This window comes from Aotus nancymaae, unplaced genomic scaffold (genome assembly GCF_030222135.1).
Source record: "Aotus nancymaae isolate 86718 unplaced genomic scaffold, 86718_ANA_hifiasm-v0.15.2.pri h1tg000041l, whole genome shotgun sequence".
Lineage (NCBI taxonomy): Eukaryota > Metazoa > Chordata > Mammalia > Primates > Aotidae > Aotus > Aotus nancymaae.
In genome coordinates, this window is record NW_026988455.1 from 43,132,922 (window position 1) to 43,152,434 (window position 19,513).

General features: G+C 38.7%; 1 protein-coding gene across 1 annotated transcript in view; it reads right to left on the reverse strand.

Annotated features, from left to right (window-relative positions):
* The window catches only part of CFAP95 (cilia and flagella associated protein 95), a 78,365-nt gene extending 59,129 nt beyond the window's left edge, over positions 1-19,236 (reverse strand). Inside the window, exon 1 of the mRNA XM_012454455.2 lies at positions 19,054-19,236. Coding sequence (XP_012309878.2) covers positions 19,054-19,205 — 152 coding nt within the window. The 5' untranslated portion in view covers positions 19,206-19,236. The remainder of the gene's footprint in view (positions 1-19,053) is intronic.
* Positions 19,237-19,513: the final 277 nt, after the last annotated feature.

Here is a 19,513-nt window from a genome sequence, read left to right on the forward strand (position 1 = left end):
GACTGAAAGCTTCTTAGACACAGGAATTATTTTTTATTCATCTTTGTGATCTCGGTATGACATATTGTAAATGCTCATTAAATCTTAAGTGATTGACTGAATGATTGATTAAATGAATGTTCTTACATTTTGTTACTGTCACCTTAATACAAATGCTGAAAGCAAAGGCTTTCAAACGTGTCCATAAACATGAAGAGTGTCCTGGTTCAGTCTGCAAAAGCACACGTAAAGAGGGAGTCATTATGCATATAGAGATGCTAGTCCTTTGCAACGCTAACTTGTCTCCGGAGGAATTATAAATCTACTTGCTGAATGAGAAAACTCTCAACATACATATGCATAACACTAATTGCAAAGGGGTTTGAATCTGAGCAATATCTGACATGAGAACAATGAAACTCTGAGCTGAATTCTAGCTTCTGGTTACTTGACAAGAAACACACTTTTCTTTGTGGATTTCAAAGATGTTTAAAATGTTTAGTTAAGACTCCAGATGGCAGAATATATTAATTTTAAATTTTATAATTATTAATGTAGTTTCACTACCATGCTATTGTATTTTCTGTTGCAAATCTAGTCCAAACGAGAAGCGAAAGATACCTTTTCTATTAGATTTTTATAATCATCTGCTGTCTGGAACTTTAACAGAAAATTACCCTTGAGAGTCAGCTATATTCCCTAACACATTAGAAGCATAAAACTGATAGAATCAAAGACTGCAAAGAGACATTTGACAATCCTCTTTGAAGATTTCATGGGCAAATGATCTACATGCCAAGGCAGTGTTATTCGGTGGCATAGCCCTCCAACTGACAAATGAAGACTTTTAGGTGTCTTTGCAGAATCATAAAGAAAATTTTACGTTCTTGGGAAAAACTGTGACATTTCAGACTTCTTAAGAAAGACTTTGTGTTTCAATGTGTCTCATGCTGTATGTGATCTGTGCATCCATAACCATGAAACCACAAAATTTGAAACTTAACTGCACTCAAAAGGAAACCATTTGACAGAGACAGATAAGTGAAGTCATCTTTCACTCAGCTTATATTGAGTGGCATGTAAATAAGATCTATCATTATTATGAATTTTCTTTGTAGAAAATCTTCAAAAACAGGATGCCCTATGGAGAATACTGAAAGGAAACAAAAGGAACACAACAGTTGGAAGCTTTGTCTATCATAACAGTTTAAATGTCAAATAAATGTTGTCAGTCTGATTACCTGCCAAACACATGACTTTGAAAACAGCTGAAGGGACATGTATAAAATAGGGCAACACCACAATTGATAATCCCACCTGGGATACTTTTAGAGGGAAATAAAGTGCTAAGTACACCAAGAGTGGTAAAAAATGGGACTGTCATGATCAAACTAGGATGAGAACACTCTGTCACCCTTTTTTTAGACAACTGGATCTCTATTATGTTCAAACCCTAGGACACTTCTGAGTTTTCTTGATCCTCTCCTCCAAAACAACTTGCAATTGTGAATGGCAGTTCGTTCTTCATTTGGCTCTCTTTAAGTCTGTTATTGGTGTATAGGAATGTTTGTGATTTTTGCACATTGATTTTGTATCCTGAGACTTTGATGAAGTTGCTTATCAGTTTCAGGAGGTTTTGGGCTGAGACGATGGGGTCTTCTAGATATACAATCATGTCATCTGCAAATAGAGACAATTTGACTTCCTCCTTTCCTATTTGAATACTCTTTATTTCTTTTTCTTGCCTGATTGCTCTGGCTAGAACTTCCAGTACTATATTGAATAGGAGTGGTGAGAGAGGGCATCCTTGTCTAGTGCCAGATTTCAAAGGGAATGCTTCCAGTTTTTGTCCATTCAGTATGATACTGGCTGTTGGTTTGTCGTCAATAGCTTTTATTATTTTGGAGAAATAGGAACACTTTTACACTGTTGGTGGGAGTGTAAATTAGTTCAACCATTGTGGAAGACAGTGTGGCAATTCCTCAAAGACCTAGAAATAGAAATTCCATTTGACCCGGCAATCCCATTACTGGGTATATATCCAAAGGATTATAAATTGTTCTACTATAAGGACACATGCACACGAATGTTCATTGCAGCACAGTTTACAATAGCAAAGACCTGGAACCAACCCAAATGCCCATCGATGATAGACTGGACAGGGAAAATGTGGCACATATACACCATGGAATATCATGCAGCCATCAAAAACGATGAGTTTGCGTCCTTTTTAGGGACATGGATGAACCTGGAAACCATCATTCTCAGCAAACTGACACAAGAACACAAAATCAAACACCGCATGTTCTCACTCATAGGCGGGTGTTGAACAATGAGAACACATGGACACAGGGAGGGGAGCACTACACACTGGGGTCTGCCAGGGGGAAATAGGAGAGGGACAGCAGGGGGTGGGAGGTTTGGGAGGGATAGCATGGGGAGAAATGCCAGATATAGGTGAAGGGCAGGAAGGCAGCAAATCACACTGCCACATATGCACCTATGCAACAATCCTGCATGTTCTTCACATGTACCCCAAAACCTAAAATGCAATAAAAAAAAAAAACTTGCAATAGCTGGCTGAAGACACTGGGTGGTCGAAAAGCAGGACTAAATAGGGAGTTTTTAAGGGGCACTGTACATTATAAGTACTGTAGTCCGAAAATACCTTGGCGGTATATCTGGCATGGAGTGACATGGAGATCAGCCCGCCTCCTCCAAAACAAAAAGCAAAGAAACACTCGAATACTTGTGCAAGCTCCTATTCCAATAGTCTTAATATTACTGGCTTTAATCACTTGAATTAATTATTCCAGAATAACATCACAAGATTGCCTTATGTCACCTTAAGATATATTTTAAATCACACTTAGTGATTCCATGAGCTCTGCACATTGAGTAAATAATACAAGGTCTTTTGGTTTCAGAACAATTTGTTTCATTTACATTAGAAAACAAATAAGTTTTTCTTCAGGAATAACATCTAAAATTAAAACAGACTTCCATAATGAACATAACTACACAAATGCACATTGTCCCCTTTCCTTCTCGAAATCATTCAAAAACAGTGAAAGAAATGAAACAATTAAAAGCAAATAAAGTTTTGGCAAAATCACAAGTTATCATTCCCAGATTATAACATGTACAAGGGCTACTAGAAGCAGCCAGAGTCCAGCTGAGGACAAGCAGAAGTGCTGAGAAGAGGTCAAGAAGATTGCCCAGATGTGGGACCTCTCAGAGTGCAAACCAAGTTACATTTCCTGCAGCTGCACAGACAAACTCTTTCACCAGAAACAATGAAAAATGTTAGATTAAATATTTTATATATATATATATAGGCCAGGCATGGTAGCTCACACCTGTAATCCTGGCACTTTGGGAGACCAAGGCAGGTGGATTGCTTGAGGTCAAGAGTTTGAGACCAGCCTGGACAACATGGCAAAACCCCATCTCTACTAAAATACAAAAAGTTGCACGCCTGTAAATCCCAGCTACTAGGGAGGCTTGAACTCGGAAGCAGAGGTTGCAGTGAACCGAGATCATGCCACTGAACTCTAACCTGGGCGATGAAGTGAGACTCCATCTCAAAAAAATATGTGTGTTTGTGTGTGTGTGTGTGTGTGTGTGTGTGTGTGTGTGGAGAGAGAGAGAGAGGATGGCATGTAAATAAGAATATTACATACTTTTAACATATTGGACATTAATGGAGAATTTTTTGGGTGAAAGCTAGAGCCGGCAAGGTAATTAGAACTTCAGAACACCAAACCTACTCCCTTAGGATGTTTACCAATTTTATACATGGGTAATGGCTTTAGATCCAGAGGCTCAATAACTTTAGGTCTACAGGGAGCTCCAGAGCCCATCCTAGGAAGGGGGTTTTACAAAAAAGTCTTCTAGCTGTAATAGACATTGTGTTCACCAATATAATTTATCCTTCTTTCCTGGGAATACAGGAGGTGAAAGTTCCCAGCACTTGCAGTTAATAAGGCCATTTGATTAGTTCTGGCCAATAAAATGAATACACACAGAAATGATACGTGTCATTTCTGGACTAAGGCAGTGAAAGCTTTTATACAACGTTCAACTCTTTCTTTTACTTCCAGAGCAATAAATGACTTTTCAGATGATGGAGCCTCAGTAAAGCTGATTCTCTAAGTGTCTGTGTGGAAGAGTGCCCACCTTCCACCAAAAACCTACAACAGACATTGTATGAACAGAGAACCAACCTTCATGTAATACTCACTAGAATCTGCGGGGGGGTGGGGGGGCTGTTTGTTATCACAGATTAAGCTTAGCCTAATCTCACATAGAAATTAGTATTAAAAGTGGGCTATGGGTGGTGCTGCTATCACAAAAATTAAATATATATATATATAATATATGTGTATATATGTATACATATATATACATATGTTCAAACATGGTTTGAACTGTGCAGGTCCATATGTGTGTGTATATATATATACACATATGTGTGTGTGTGTGTGTATATATATATATACACACACACACACATATATATATATATGGCATTGGCTAAAAGCCAGACAGAAGAAAATAGGAAACTAGAAAGGCCAAATGCTTTATAGCTAGAGTAAGTGAGAAGTCAAATCACGTACCTTCTGAGACTGAAAAAGAAATTGGAAAACTGTTAGTTTCGTGTGTGAATTGCTATTGGCTGTGTTTTCCAAGGTATTTAAAAAAGTGAATGAGATGAATTCAGGAAATAATTGCCTGGATTTCAAGAAGAAATTCAACAGAAATGAGTGATTCCAAAATTTGGGGCCTTGAAATGTTAAAAGAGCCTACAACTTTTAGATCTCAAACAGTAAGAGAGAAAACTGACAAAGACTCTTTTGAGACAAAGGTCCCTTAAAGCTCCGCTTTGCAGCCAAGTTCATCCTATTGTTAGGCCCTCCTAGCAAATTAAGATACATTAGAGCTGTCAAAAGATAAAATTTCAACAAATTGGCCGGGCGCGGTGGCTCACGCCTGTAATCCCAGCACTTTGGGAGGCCGACGCGGGTGGATCACGAGGTCAAGAGATCGAGACCATCCTGGTCAACATGGTGAAACCCCGTCTCTACTAAAAATACAAAAAATTAGCTGGGCATGGTGGCGCGTGCCTGTAATCCCAGCTACTCAGGAGGCTGAGGCAGGAAGAATTGCCTGAACCCAGGAGGCGGAGGTTGCGGTGAGCCGAGATCGCGCCATTGCACTCCAGCCTGGGTAACAAGAGCGAAACTCCGTCTCAAAAAAAAAAAAAATTTTTTTTTCAACAAATTTAAAGATCGACTTGGCTTTTATTCATGATTCTAGTATCTGGCAACAAACCATTCTGGAAAATAGAGTGAGCTAAGCAGAGTAGGTTGGCTTTATAGGCAGAAAAAGAGAACAAAAAGTGGAATGGCTATTTCAAAAGTTTCTTTTCTTATAGGTTTAAAACAAAGGGGGCTTCCTTATTAGGATGACTAAGACAGACTACAATCTCCCGATTGTTTTGAAAACTGGCCAGTTTCAAAATTCACTTTGATTATGTGGCACTTAGCGCAAGTGACTCCATTCTGGCTTGGTCTGGTCTGCTGGGCCCAAACACAGAAAGCTGGTTCAAAACAATGGCCTCCCATAAACTTGGTTTAACAGAGCAAATATCTAATTAAGGAAATGGCCAAACAGAAAATCCCAAGGTTTCTTATTTCTGTGACAACAACAGTTTCAAAGTGAAATTCAAGGTGTTCTAAAGAGAAAAAGTAAGAAATACAGTAAGTCTAAGAAGTTTATCTGGTTTATCTAGAAAGAATTGACGGTGAGATTAGCAGCATTTGGAACGAACTGAATTCAAATAAATAAAAAAGTACTGTTTTTGAGAATTGTACTTCCAAATAAGCCAGGAGTCTACATTTATACATCCTTGGACTGTTCAATATTTAAAAATATCCTTTGGCTCCCAAATATCTGGGAACAGAAAATGAACCAATTGAGCCGAACAACCAATACGCACTGCAGGCATAGAAAAATGGAAAAGCAAAGATCACACCAAGGCAGAGCCAAGACCACAGAGAACAATAGCAAAGAGAAGCTGCTCCCTGAGAGCAGAATCAGGGTTTCATCAAAGAGCATTCTTGACAGCAGTGTAGAGCTTCCTGACAATGTCTGCTTCCTGCAGACAAATGACGGCTCCGTCGCTGCCATTCTTCTTCTTTCTGAGTAGTTGTGCCTATTATACTTATCCTGTCCCTGTCCCAGCACTGTGTAGTTGACTCTTGAACATGGTTTGAACTGTGCAGGTCCACTTACACCAGGATTTTTTTCAATGAAAGTTACACTAGGTGTGACTGCTTCTCTTGCCTCCCCCTCCACTTCTTCCACCTCTTTCTTGCTGCCTTATCTGCCACCTGAGACAAGAGACCAACTTCTCCTCTTTCTCCTTCTCTTCAGCTACACAACCTACTCAAGGTAAGACCTTTATAACGATCCATTTCCACTTAAGGCATGAATACATTTTCTCTTTCTTATGATTTTTTAGCAATGTTTTCTTTTCTCTAGCTTACTTTACTGTGAGAATACAGTATATAATACACATAACATAAAAAATGTGTGTTAATTGACTGTTGATGCTGTTGACAAGGCTTCTAGTTGACAGTGGGCTATTAGCAGTGAAGTTTTGTGGGAGTCAAAAGTTATATGCAGCTTTTCAACTGTGCCTTGGGCCAGCACTCCAACTCCCATGTTGTTCAAGACTGAACTATATATTGGGTATATCAAATAGGGAGGATAAATAATCCAGATTTTTTCCACAGGTTTTTGAACCAAGAAGGACCACAGCTAGTCTTAGTAGAGAAACTATGGGATAACATGAGCAGATCCTGGATTTTGACCTATGACTAGATGAAATTTGGGTTATTTTCCTTGGGTGAACATTTGGGTAGATGGGTGAACATAGGCTGCAGGTGAAAAGAAGAGTGAAAACAATATTTACGACCTGCCTAAAGAACACAGCTTCTGGTGTACATGGGACTTTTATAAACATTAAGATCAAATATTTCAATATATTTGAAAAATATAAATGATAGTTCCTGACCACCATGCAATAAAACTAGAAATTAACAACATTTTTTAAAGATCCTTCTTTGATCTGGATATATCTCAATCAACCAACACTTGAATCAAAAGATCAATGCAAATTAAATTGCCAAATTTCTTAAAAGTACAGACAAATCAAAACACTACTTATAAGAATCCATAGGATATAGCTAAAGCAGTACCCAGGGAAAAATCCAAAGCTTTAAGTATTTATATCACTAAACATGAAAGAAGAAAAGCAAATAAATGAAACCTCTAATGCGAAAGCATAATAAAAGAACAAGCAAACCAAAAGAAATAAGAGAAGCAGAATAGTTCAAGATAAAAGCACAATTAAGTGAGTTAGAAAACAGAAAAGAGAGCCAAGAAACAAATGAGGAAGGAAACAAAATAGACAAACTCCCAACAAACCAAGAGAACAAAATAGAGGGATATAATATCCATACAATGAAAGCTACAACACAGATGAACGTTGAAAACATTATGTAAGTCACCAAGGACCGTATGTTGTATAATTCCATTTATGCAAAATCCCCAGAATAAGCAAATCCATACCGACAGAAAATCAATTAGTGGTTGTCTGTGGCTAGAGGGCTGAGGGCTAGGAGAGGTCTGGGGTAAGGGATAAAGGGAGTGGGATTTATTTTGCGGGGGTAATAAAAATGATCTAAAATTGACTGTGGTGATCGGATGTACAACTTGGTAAATACTAAAAGCCATTGAATTAAATACACTTTTAAAGGGTAATTTATACGGCATGTGAATTATATATTAAAAGTTGTTAAAAATAGGATATAGCCATCAAAATAGAAGAAAAATACCTTAATCATTAAAGACTACTTTCTATAACCTATGCAAATATATATGGAAATCTAGGTGACTTACATGACTTTCTAAGAAAAACTATTTTCTGACACTGCCCCCAGCAGAAACAAAAAGTCTAAATAGACTATTTCTAAAGAGAAAATAGAGTAAATTATCACAGAGCTAAGAGTTATGCCCCAAAACATTACTAGTGGGGGAAAAATTCTTCTTTGTGCCTGAAAATCCAGCAGGATATTTGGTATGCCTTGGCCTGCTCATTTGTCAGAACTACATGGGCAAGAGCTGAGACAAGGAGCAAGACTTAGCACGTTACATTCGCCACACTGACTTTGACATATGTGGAAACCAACCAGTAGTATTTCCAAATTACTTATGGTTATTATAGGATTGTTTTACACACAAAGAAAAATTCAAATTAAAAAACCATTCAATCTTTCCAGACTAAATTTTTCTATGACATAACAACTAATTACTTGTTGGAGGTCTGGGTGGGAGATCACAGTATCTCAACCTCTGAGAGATGGCCTGCCGTGGCCCAGGAGACTTATGGGTATGCATCCCTACAAGGAGAGCAGGTGCCACTGATTTTTGAAGGCTTAGAGTTCTTATACAATACTGAGTGGGGAATTCCCTTTCTGTGACTGGATCTATTACTGGATCTATTAGGAGTGTGGCTGTTCACACTCTTGCTATAAATGGCCATATGCAAACTAGCTAACCTTAATGTGTTAGTGCTAGATACATGCCAGCTCTGCTGTTCTCGCCCATCTAGCTGTTATTATAGTTTATGGATATGTAAATTAGGCTTCGTATAGATAGATGGATAAATGCTGTTAAGATGCTATGGCCACCTCTATGATTAAGAGTCACAATTCTTACAATCACACATTCTGCATCATGAGATATCAGTCATTATGCAACAAAATATGCCCACATGTTTTTCCAAAGACTCTTCAGGAAAAGGTAGTACTGCCCTCGTTTGGAAACTAATGCACCATGCTTCAGTTTAGGGACTAGGTGAACCTCCTCTGGAAAGCTTCCCTGGTCCAACAGGCCTAAGTTAAATGCTCCTCTTGGATGCTGCCTGAGCACGCTGCTTACGGCTAATCATAGCACATATGACAGTACATTGTAATTGCTGATGTAACCCTCCCCACCTCCAGCCCCACAGTAACCTCTAACATCCTAAATACAGGGAGAATGTCTTAGTCATTGTCAAATTTCCGACCCAGCAAAATGCCTGCAATAGACCAATGGATTCATAAATACACTTTTAATAAATGTCATTTAAAAAAAAAAAGCACTCTTCATCTAGGAAGAAGATAGTGAATAAAAGCCTAGTGCTTTTCTTAAAAAGTTTATTTAATGCTTCTGGATCCTTGTTGAGCAATTCAGAGTTTTTCCACATGTTTAAAAAATTGTGACAAGTTATTTATTCCCATATTTTAATTTCAAAATAGTTTTTTCTATCACCTTCTAAATTATTTGCAATGAAATTCACTTTGTAATAAATAAATGGTATTATATTAATTCTTCCATTTAATTGAAACTGGAACAATCTGATTGGTGATATAGGAGCTTAACAAAGAAACATATTATAATATTTCTGCCAATTAATTCTCTTTGTTAATGTGTCACAACTCAGTTAAATAAAAATAAAGAAAATATATGGTGTGACTAATGACAATTAAAACATAATTGTATTTCAAATGAAATCAAGGAAACAGCAATAAAGGTTAGTGTCGCAGTAAGAAGGTTGGGTGCAATGGCACACATCTGTAATCCCAGCACTTTGGGAAGCCAAGGTGGGAGGATCACTTGAGGCCAGGAGTTCAAGACCAGCCTGAGTATTACAGTAAGATCCTCACCTCTACCAAAGAAAAAAAAACTTTTTAAAAATTAGTCAGGCATGGTGGTGCATACCTATAGTCCCAGCTGCTTGAGAGACTGAGGCAGGAGAATCACTTGAGTCCAGATGTTTGAAGTTACCAAGAGCTATGATTGAGCCACTGCACTCCAGTCTGGATGACAAAGTGAGACCCTGCCTCTAACAAAATAAAATCAAATAAGAGTATTCAGATTTATTCATAACTTTTGCAAAGAACTGCAGAGATATGTTTTGTCTAATCTCTACACAAGATTGCTGTTTTCTGCCCATTACATCTAAGATCAATTTTTAAAAATTGCATTGGGTAGGTACAAGTGGGCTGGGGAGGGAGTTTAAAGTCAAAATAGCATCAATTGTAGGAAGTCCCCAATGTATTAATGGGTTATGTTCTAGACTTTCGCTGTGAAACTGGATGTTTGGAATTTGGTATTCTTCTCCACCACAGTAGCTCTCTCTAGGACCAATCAGATGACTCCAAACAGGTACTTGGCCCAGGGAAAGACATATGGCCCGTAATTTGTTGAGCCAGAACTGAAAATACCTTAAAGCCAACCTTTCTTTGTGGGATGAAGACGTAAGTTATATATTCCAGAACTGCAGCAGCCATGTTTCCCACACTCTTCCACAATAAGATGAAGCAAACCCACAAAGAGGAGAGAAGGGAAACAGTGAGACCTGGTAGCATTTTCATCCCTCGTTCCAGCTGTTTTTAAGGCCCAGCTTACCCCTGCCCTTCTCACCTGGTAATCAACCATCCAGGATTATTCTGAGTTAATTCATTCTGTTTTTTTAGGCTAGGGCAAGCTGACCATCAGGTACTTGCAACCAAAAGAGTTCTGACCAGTACATACAGAAAATGGTTCCAGTGGGGATAGGTTCCCAGGGAAACTCAGAGAAGTTTATCTAACAATACTAGTTCGAGTGCCACAAAACCCCCCGATGCCCAAATTTGGGCTTCTCAATGTGAATCTCTCCTTATCAAAATGTCATTAAGCCCCACATTCTTCTAACTTCCTCCCCCAACCACAACACTCTTACCTAGAAAGAGATCATCAGTGAGGTAAAAGAAAGCAAGCTTGGTGAGAAAATACTTTAGACTATCTATGAGAGGAAACACTACAATAGCATTACAACAAAGAGGGGCCTCTAATGGCTCCCACAGCCCAGTTAGGAGACGGTTATAAGGGTAGGGGGTTGGCTTGAGGCACAGGTACGTCTGTACAGCAAGGATCTTTCCTAATCCAAGTTTGCCGGCATGGTGAAATGCCTCTTCTATATACTTTGCCTTACCAGGGCTCATCTTGCATGTAGAACGATTTTATTTTTGTAAATGCCAGTTAAGTTGAGCAAACTTTCACACAAAGGTCATGGCACAATCATTCTATAACTATTAGTTTTCAGAAAAAGAATTCGATTAGAATTTCATGAAAGAAAATAGCATTGAAAGAAAAATGCAGTCAGGGCAAAAGAAGGCAGTCTCCTGGATTTTGTCTTGAAAAATAGAAAATACAGTGCTTTCCCCAAAAAACTACTATATCCAAAAGCATTTGTAGGTAATATGCTTATGTTGAGGAATGAGAATGTAGGACTAGATTAAAAATAACCGTGGTGTAGGATCCACCATTGTAGAACACAGATGAGAATGAAAGTGTTGTTAAACGAAATGAATGTGAATAACATCATCCTTTCTACCCAACACAAACTAGCAATTAAAAAGATATTTTTAAAATACTCGTAATAAACCATGGAGGGTGACTCAGACACTGAAAGAAATGAAATATTGTGTCTAAATTCTGATCCTTTAGAGAATGTTTACTTCTAGGGAAAAGCTGTAGAAAGTGATATCAAAAGTTTTAAGTAATTTTACTTATTCTTATTGTGAAAATACATTTTTGTTATGGCAAATGTAGAAGTAGCAAAGAGAAAAAAGAAAATGACAAATAATCCATAAATCCACTATCCAGTAACAAATATCTTGTTATATGGTAAATATCTTTTCAGTGCATATAGAATCATTTATTCTATTTTATTTTATTGAAACAGAGTTTGTCACCCAGCTCTGTCACCCAGGCAGAAGTGCAGTGGCTCAATCTCAGCTCACTGCAACCTCTGCCTCCCACACTCCAGTGATCCTCCCACTTCAGCTTAGACCACAGGGGTGTGCCACGACACCCGGCTAATTTTTTTTTTTTTTTTTTTTCCAGTACAGATGGGGTTTCACCATGTCATCCAGGCTGGTTTTGAGCACCTGGGCTCAAGCAATCCTCTTACCTTAGCTTCCCAAAGTGTTGGGATTACAGGCATGTCCACCGTGACCGGCCTGGACACATATTTAACCAAAGAGAATTCCAGTACATGCTGCTTTTTTATACTTAATGAGATTAAATTTTCAAATATTAATCTTTGTACTTCTCTTTACTGAGCTCCCCTTTAAAATAACTTTTGCTCTAATAAATCAGAGATACCCACATTTGCTTTGGGACAAATTAGGATTATTTCACCAGAAATCTGAAGAAAAATGGAGTATTGTTGATTAACTTCTGACTGACAAAATGAAATGTTTGAGTTCTGAGTGATATATTTTCTTGAAAGTCAGGCATTGTTGGGAAACAAAAGGCCTTTAAAATTCTTTAAGCTTTTATTAACAACAAGACCTAGAAGCTCCCAAATATACCACAGGGAGGATGACTTTGTAATTAATCTTCTGAAGAACACTTTAGAAACTAAAAGAAGGGCTTCTGATAAGTCTCAGGCTAATGGGAGTAAACCATCCTGGGAAAACCACGGCATCCATTCATCCTCTCTCCAGAGCATTGAGAGGGAAGATGAGTTGAGTATCACTGAGCTAGCTGCAAGTCGCCACGTTGAGGGTTGAGGTGCCCCACCACTGTGGCTGCAGGGTGACCAGCCTAAGCTGGAGGCTATGGGAGGACAAACCTGACAGGTATCTGCAGTCCCCTGCAAAAGCCCAAGTGGGACCAAAGCTGGAGGCAGAGATACCAGGTCCTCAACAAACCAACAGGATCAGCCACAAATACAGCAGCAGCAGGGACAGCAGTCAGACCAGGATGAGGCAAGCAAGGACAAGGACCTACAATAGATTTGGAGGCCTCACTCCTCCACCCCCACCAAAACGTCACATAACCTCAGCCCTTCTTACACATACAGATGGTAGTGGGGGAAGGAGAAGGTGGAGGAGGAAGGACTCAAAGAATGGGCACTGTTCTGAATGAGACTATTTTAACCTAAAACAAACTGTTTAACTCAACGAGACAGAGATAAGCTTTAATCGGCATATTTGAATTTTTCTCTAGTAACCAACAGTTGAAAAGTTTGAGGATTGGTTTTAGAAAATAAATTTTATATATGCATCTGAGTTATGTGCATATTTCTAATTCTGCTACTCACTAGAGAGTGAATATATTTCCATGTTCTTAGTTTACTATTACATTATCTTAAATGCCTGCATGATATTATAATTTGGATTTTTTTTAAGTATGAGTTGAGAAATAAAAATATCTCTTTAAAGTGTAAATATCATTTGTCTCTACATTAACTCAAAACCTCATTAGTACCTGTCAGTTCTTGATGGTATGGCACACAGTGCAAGTAGGAACAGCACAAACTTAGCTTCCATTTAAAAATTCTTTACTATTTTAACAGAAGTCTATGTTATGCCCTTCTAAGGTCATTTCTACAGAGGTGTGCAAACATACTTCCATGTTATGCTATTGCATGAAGAGCTTGGCTGTGAAAATCAGCCCTGGTTTTAGTGGGGATTCTGTACTATATATACCTCAAGGCCTCATTAAAATATAAGGCCCCAGCCTGCAGTGCCTTTTCAGTTTGTCTTTATTCTTTCTGCCTGCTCATTTGCTCATTTATTTGAGAAAAATTAATTGAGCACCTACTGCATTCTTATCCCTCGTCCTGAGGCTCACCCTTTTTTCCCCCTTCTGACTATATATCCAAAAAGGCCCTTTGAAGCCTCTTCTCTCCTTTGTCAAATTTTATGCTGTTTGCATGGAAACCACAGAATCAAACTTTTAAAAATGTGTACAGGTTAAGAGTTAATAAGCTAATGATTAAAGACCTGAATCTATGTTAAAGGCAGAAAGATGAAGTCTTGATAGAAAACAAGCCCTTGTGGATTTCAGCAAAAGGACAGGCTGAAGCATGTGATTACCAAGGGGCCTCATTACTTTTGTCTTTGCTTTTTATCCTAGTTCTCGAATGTGTGTTAGAGATGTAGAAAGATGGGATTGCTGGCTAGCAAAGATCTGTGTAACTCAAGCTTGGTCTCCAGTGACAGGAGAGACTCTAAATGCTTCCAAGTTAGTACTGGAGAAAATCACTGATTAAATAGAGGAAGAATGACACAGCAAATTAGAAAATCCAGATAGTCTCTTTTCTATTTAAGTGCACTCATGATACCCTGGTGCCTTGGAACTGGGTGCTCCTGTGAATGTGAAGTACCATAAATACATATAAACTTCTGTTCATACAGTGCAGTAGGGTGAAGTATGAAGAGCTTAATGGAAAGATTCTCCCCTTTAATTCTAACTCTAATTTATTGCCCCAGCCCAAATGATTTTGTGTGAAGTCTTTAAAACTACAAAATTCCCTACCCCACAATTATCACCATATTTCTTCCCTTTTTTCTGTTTCTCCTTCTGGTTTCTTCCTACAGGGGACAGGAAGTGAAACTCCCAGGCTCTTTAATTTGGGGCTGAGTCAGGAAAGAAAAGTAATGAAAATCACAAATACATAAAATTAACCTGAGTCCTTAAAACTAAATGTCACCATGGATACCAGAGCAGGAACTGTCACCATGGAGATTTCAATGAATTTATTTTGCTTTAAATTATTATCACTTGTTACCAGATGTCAATTTGGTCAAGGAAAAGATGAATATGAATGAATGAATATAAGAATTAGCCTCACATGAGAGAATTTGTTAAGGGTAAGTCTAAATTATTGTGGTTCTTAGTATTTCATCATTGCAATGCGTGGGAAGATACCCTAACAGAAAATATTTCCCCTTAGTTTAGTCCTAATGGAATCACCTGATGATATGGCTCCATAAATGCTACAGGAATGAGTAGGGTAAGATAATTCCTAGAAAAGACATCTCTCACTCAGAAGCATCAAGATGTGATGAGGGTGATATGGCTGTATCTATCAACCACTTCAGTAGCAAGGAAGAGGGGCTCTTTGGCAATGTTTTATCCCAGCAACGGATCAAAGATATCCCCTAACAAGGATTTTGGATATAGTACTTTTTATATACTCTATTATATGCAACTGTTTTTAATATGAGTAATGAGGTCAAACAGATCTGTCTGTATCACATGCCAGACAAAGAGAAACACAGGGAAAAAAATCTAAATGTTTGAACTGTTTAATAAGAGGAAAGTCAAAATTCCTCCCAGTTACAGATTTTATTTTGAACCTATATGTATAGTCACTTAACTGACTGAAAACTCAGTTGAGAAGCCATGCAAATGGTATTTATAGATATTAAGTGTTCATCAATTAAATAAGAAATAACTAATAAAAGATATTAAAATTTAATAAACATTTAATCTGTCATAAAACAAATCAGTAGAAAGCTAACAATTATGACCAAAATGCATAAAAATAAGTCAATGACATTGTTCATTTAGAATTTTACACAACCTGAATTTTATTCAGCTTTGTAGGACAGATCTTGGTGACTGCTTAGATACAGAAGACCAAGTATGCCAATGATACAGTCAGCACAGAAAATGCTAGTGCTTCTCACATTTGACAGTCAATTCTTGCTATCTTTATGTTCTATACCTTGAATGCTCAATTAGCAAATACAGACATATAAGGTTAGTTTCCTGTGAACCTCCAGTCACAATATTTTTGTCAATCAATCAAGACATAACCTTGTATTATGTGTGTTTCAGTTTAAAAACACCTTATGTAATGTATATTGTTGATTCATTAACATTAAACTCACTGCCAACCACACTATAATTTAAATCTGAATGAAGCTTTCTAACACATGCCTTTCCTCTGTAAGGCATGTCACAGTCTTCTTGTGCTTAGCATGATGCTTAGGGATCATTTTACCATATCGCTAACAAAAACCACAAAATGCAAAAAAAAAAAAAAAAAAATGGTAGCATTAAGTAGACCATGAAAAGGATACTTGTTTACAGTATGAGAGCTGAAACAAAAAGGCAGAGCATAGCTTTGTTTGACCTCAGTTGGGAACTTGCACATTGGGCAACTCTTTTTTTTTCTTTGCCTTTTTTGCTGCTCTGAGAATGTCTACAAATGACCACAAAAGTGCATTAAGTATTAATGTTGACTTAAAAATAAATTGTAGCAAGTAGGTGAATTTACAAATAGAATCCAGAAATAATAAGGATTAACTGTATTTGTCAACTATTGAAAAACAGTTCTATTTCCTGTGAGGCTGTTCTTTACTATTCCACTGCATTTGCCTATTCTTTTCTGTTCACCTGTGGAGTACCTATCCTTTGTTCAAAACCCTGCTTAGGAACTGCCCTCCCCACTGCACCATTACCTTTACTTTTTATAATCATTTCTTTTTTGCATAAATCAGATTATACTGAATTTATTGATATTATTCTCCTTTACTGCCCTATGGAGTTCCTTGAGGTCAATGGCCATGTCCTAATACATATAACTTCTACTGTGCTTAATATGTGACAGGCCATGTGTTAAAGGGTGTTTCACATATCATACCTCATTTAATTTTACAATAATCCTATCAACCCCCTTTTACAGTTGCAGAAACAAGCCCAGAGCAGTCAAGTCACTTGCCACAACACACAGCAACAGAGTTAGCATTCAAACCTAGAGCCCGAGTTTTAACCATTATGCTATGCTAAATCAATAGTGTTAGCCACTGATAATGGTTTGGCTATGTGTCCCCACCCAAATCTCATCTTGATTTGTAATCCCCACATGGGGAGGGACCTGTAGTCCCCATGTGTCAAGGGAGGAAGGTGATTGGATCATGGGGGCATATTTACCCATGCTGTTCTCATGATAGTGAGTGAGTTCTCATGAGATTGGACAGTTTTATCAGTGTTCGGAAGTTCCTCCTTCACCCTTCTCTGTCCTGCTGCCTTGTGAATAAGGTGCTTACTTTCCCTTTGCCTTCCACCATGATTGTAAGTTTCCTGAGGCCTCCCCAGCCCTGCTGAATTGTAAGTCAATTAAACCTCTTTCCTTTATAAATTACCCAGTCTCAGGTATTTCTTTATAGCAGTGTGAAAACAGACTCATACAGCTACCCTATATTATTGACAGCTTACAATTTTCCAGGAATGATGCTAAATGCTTTACACAAATTATCTCATTGGATCTGTTTTTCTATTTCTATGTTCCCAAAATGTAGCAAAGTGCATGACACACAAATGTATGTTGGGTTGAATTTAAGTCCCCAGCCTTCCTTCTAAAACCAATGTATGAGATTCATCTATATTTTCAGCAGTAGCTGGAATGTCTTACAGTGTTCCATTACCCTTCTCTCTTCACCAGGTTTCTCACCTCCTTCTCATTTATATTCTTCTGTGGTTTTGCCATTGAGATCTATAACTCTCATAATGCACTTTTCAAAGCAATAGTGGTGCAACAGAGAGCAGAAGCACTGTCCCTTTGCAAAAGGTCTTTCTCTTTAACAATAACTTCTAGTGGTGATTTATATTATGACTCAAATCCCTGTGGGGTAACAGAATCACAGAAGAGCTAAGTGTTTTGCTTGAGAGCTGAGGTAAGCCCTACATGAAGCTAAAAGAGGATTTTCTGTTTTCCAGGGTAGCTTTGGATTCCAAATCTGTATAACCTCTCATACTGAGTTCAAAGGAGGAAGAGAGATGGTTTCAGGGTTGAGAAGTAAAAGCAGAAAAGTAAACTTGTTGGAAAGCAGGAAATAGGCTTTAGAAAGTTTGCAAGACAGAAACTGCAGGTGTCCCATATATTACATGAATGAATGGGATGAAGTAGGGCTTAGCCTTAGGGCTTGAGTAAAAATCATTCATTTTCTTTCAAAAGCAAAAATATAAAGTAGACAAGATTTGTGACTTCTTTTCATTTCGTTTTTTTCTTCCCAATTCTCCCAAATATTCCAACTACTCCAAATGTAATTATTGTCAATAGTAGAGCCAGGAAAGTTAATTCAAGGGAAAGAATTTGAAAAGTTCTAAAAGTTCCCACTTTTCTTCCGATTATACATCACAGTGTTGCTATTGGTCAGTGTGATATTTAATTTCAAAAAATCTCTTTTCTTAAAGAGAAAGTGAATTCTCAGTCCACGATCTAAAGCACAAGAAGTAAACCGAATGCTTCCTGTGGCCAAGCAAGAACTTACATGAGGGAAGTTCCTAAAGACAGAACAACACCCATATTACAGTATAGCTAGTGCTCAGCTCTGATACATTCATAGTTCCCAGGAGAAATAAAATCCTCTCTGGCCAAGACTTTCAAATTTTCAAAGATGTAACTCTGGATTTATATGTGAATCTCCTAGTTTTAAATGTGGTCAACCAATTAAAATGGAAAAAAAAATTAAACAGAGCTCATGCCAAACAATGTCTGTCGGCCTTAACCAGTGAGAGATGCAGTTTGCAGTCTCTGACCAGAAGGGTCCTTGAATGTAGCCTAGGAAATATGAGGAGCCTCGTTCAAATGACTCCATGTACCCCCTGCCCCCAGGAAATGGCAGCCCTGGAGGCTGGTCCTCTAAACAGGCATCTCCCTCCTGCTGTGCTCCTGGCCTCCAATCCCTTTTATGAGTAAGTGCCTGCCTCAGAAATGTGATTTCCAGGCCTCTGAGAGCATCCCCTTTGCAATCCCTATTTATACACACCTGCTTTCTGTGAATGAGCTAAAACCCAAACGGCAGGTGATTTGGCTGCTGCACGGCCCAGTGTGTGCTAGGGAGCTGCCCCTGGAAGGCTCTCCTATTTCCTCCTGCCTGCTCCAACCCTCTCTCCCACTCTCTCCATCTCTCTTTCAAAAATATTTATTTTCCTTTTCTTTCCTCTCTTTTCCTCCTTCCAACTCCTCTCTCATCTTATCTTTTTATTTCTCACCTTTCTTTTCTTTTCCTTCTTTCTCTACCTTTCTCCCCAACTTTTTTCATTCTTTTTTCAGTTTCCTCTCTCGTCTCCACTCCTGTCCCCTCTCTATGACTCTTCTTTCCTTTCTTGTTCCATACTCTCCCCCGTTTTTCCTCCCCCCAGTACCCGGGAACTTGGGGAGACCTCGCTCACCAGGAATACACCAACACTGGCTTCGAGTATTTCTTGTGACGGGAGCGGAGGGTCAGGGAGCCTTTGCGCTCCACCAAGTCCAGGGGTCCGATCTCTAACCCGTGTTGCCTGCTGTCGCGCCAGTCCTGGAAGGATCTGTCAAGGCTCTCCATGGCAGCCCTCGAGGTACAGACCTCTGAGGAGTTCTCTGTGTACCTGTCCTGCCCGACACAACCGCAAGTACCAAGATTCGGCGTCTCTTATCTCCTAAGCAACCTGGGGCGGGGCCAATGGAGGGGCGGGGCCAATGGAGGGGCGGATCCCTCCAACCTGACGGCCCAACGTTTCCTAGACGTAGTCGTTACTGATAAGAAACTACGTTTCCCATAATGCAAAGAGGGTAGTGACCGGGCTACACAGGCGAGGAAAGGGGGAACTGCATCCTGGGATCTGCAGTTTCGCCTGCCCACCAGTCAAATCC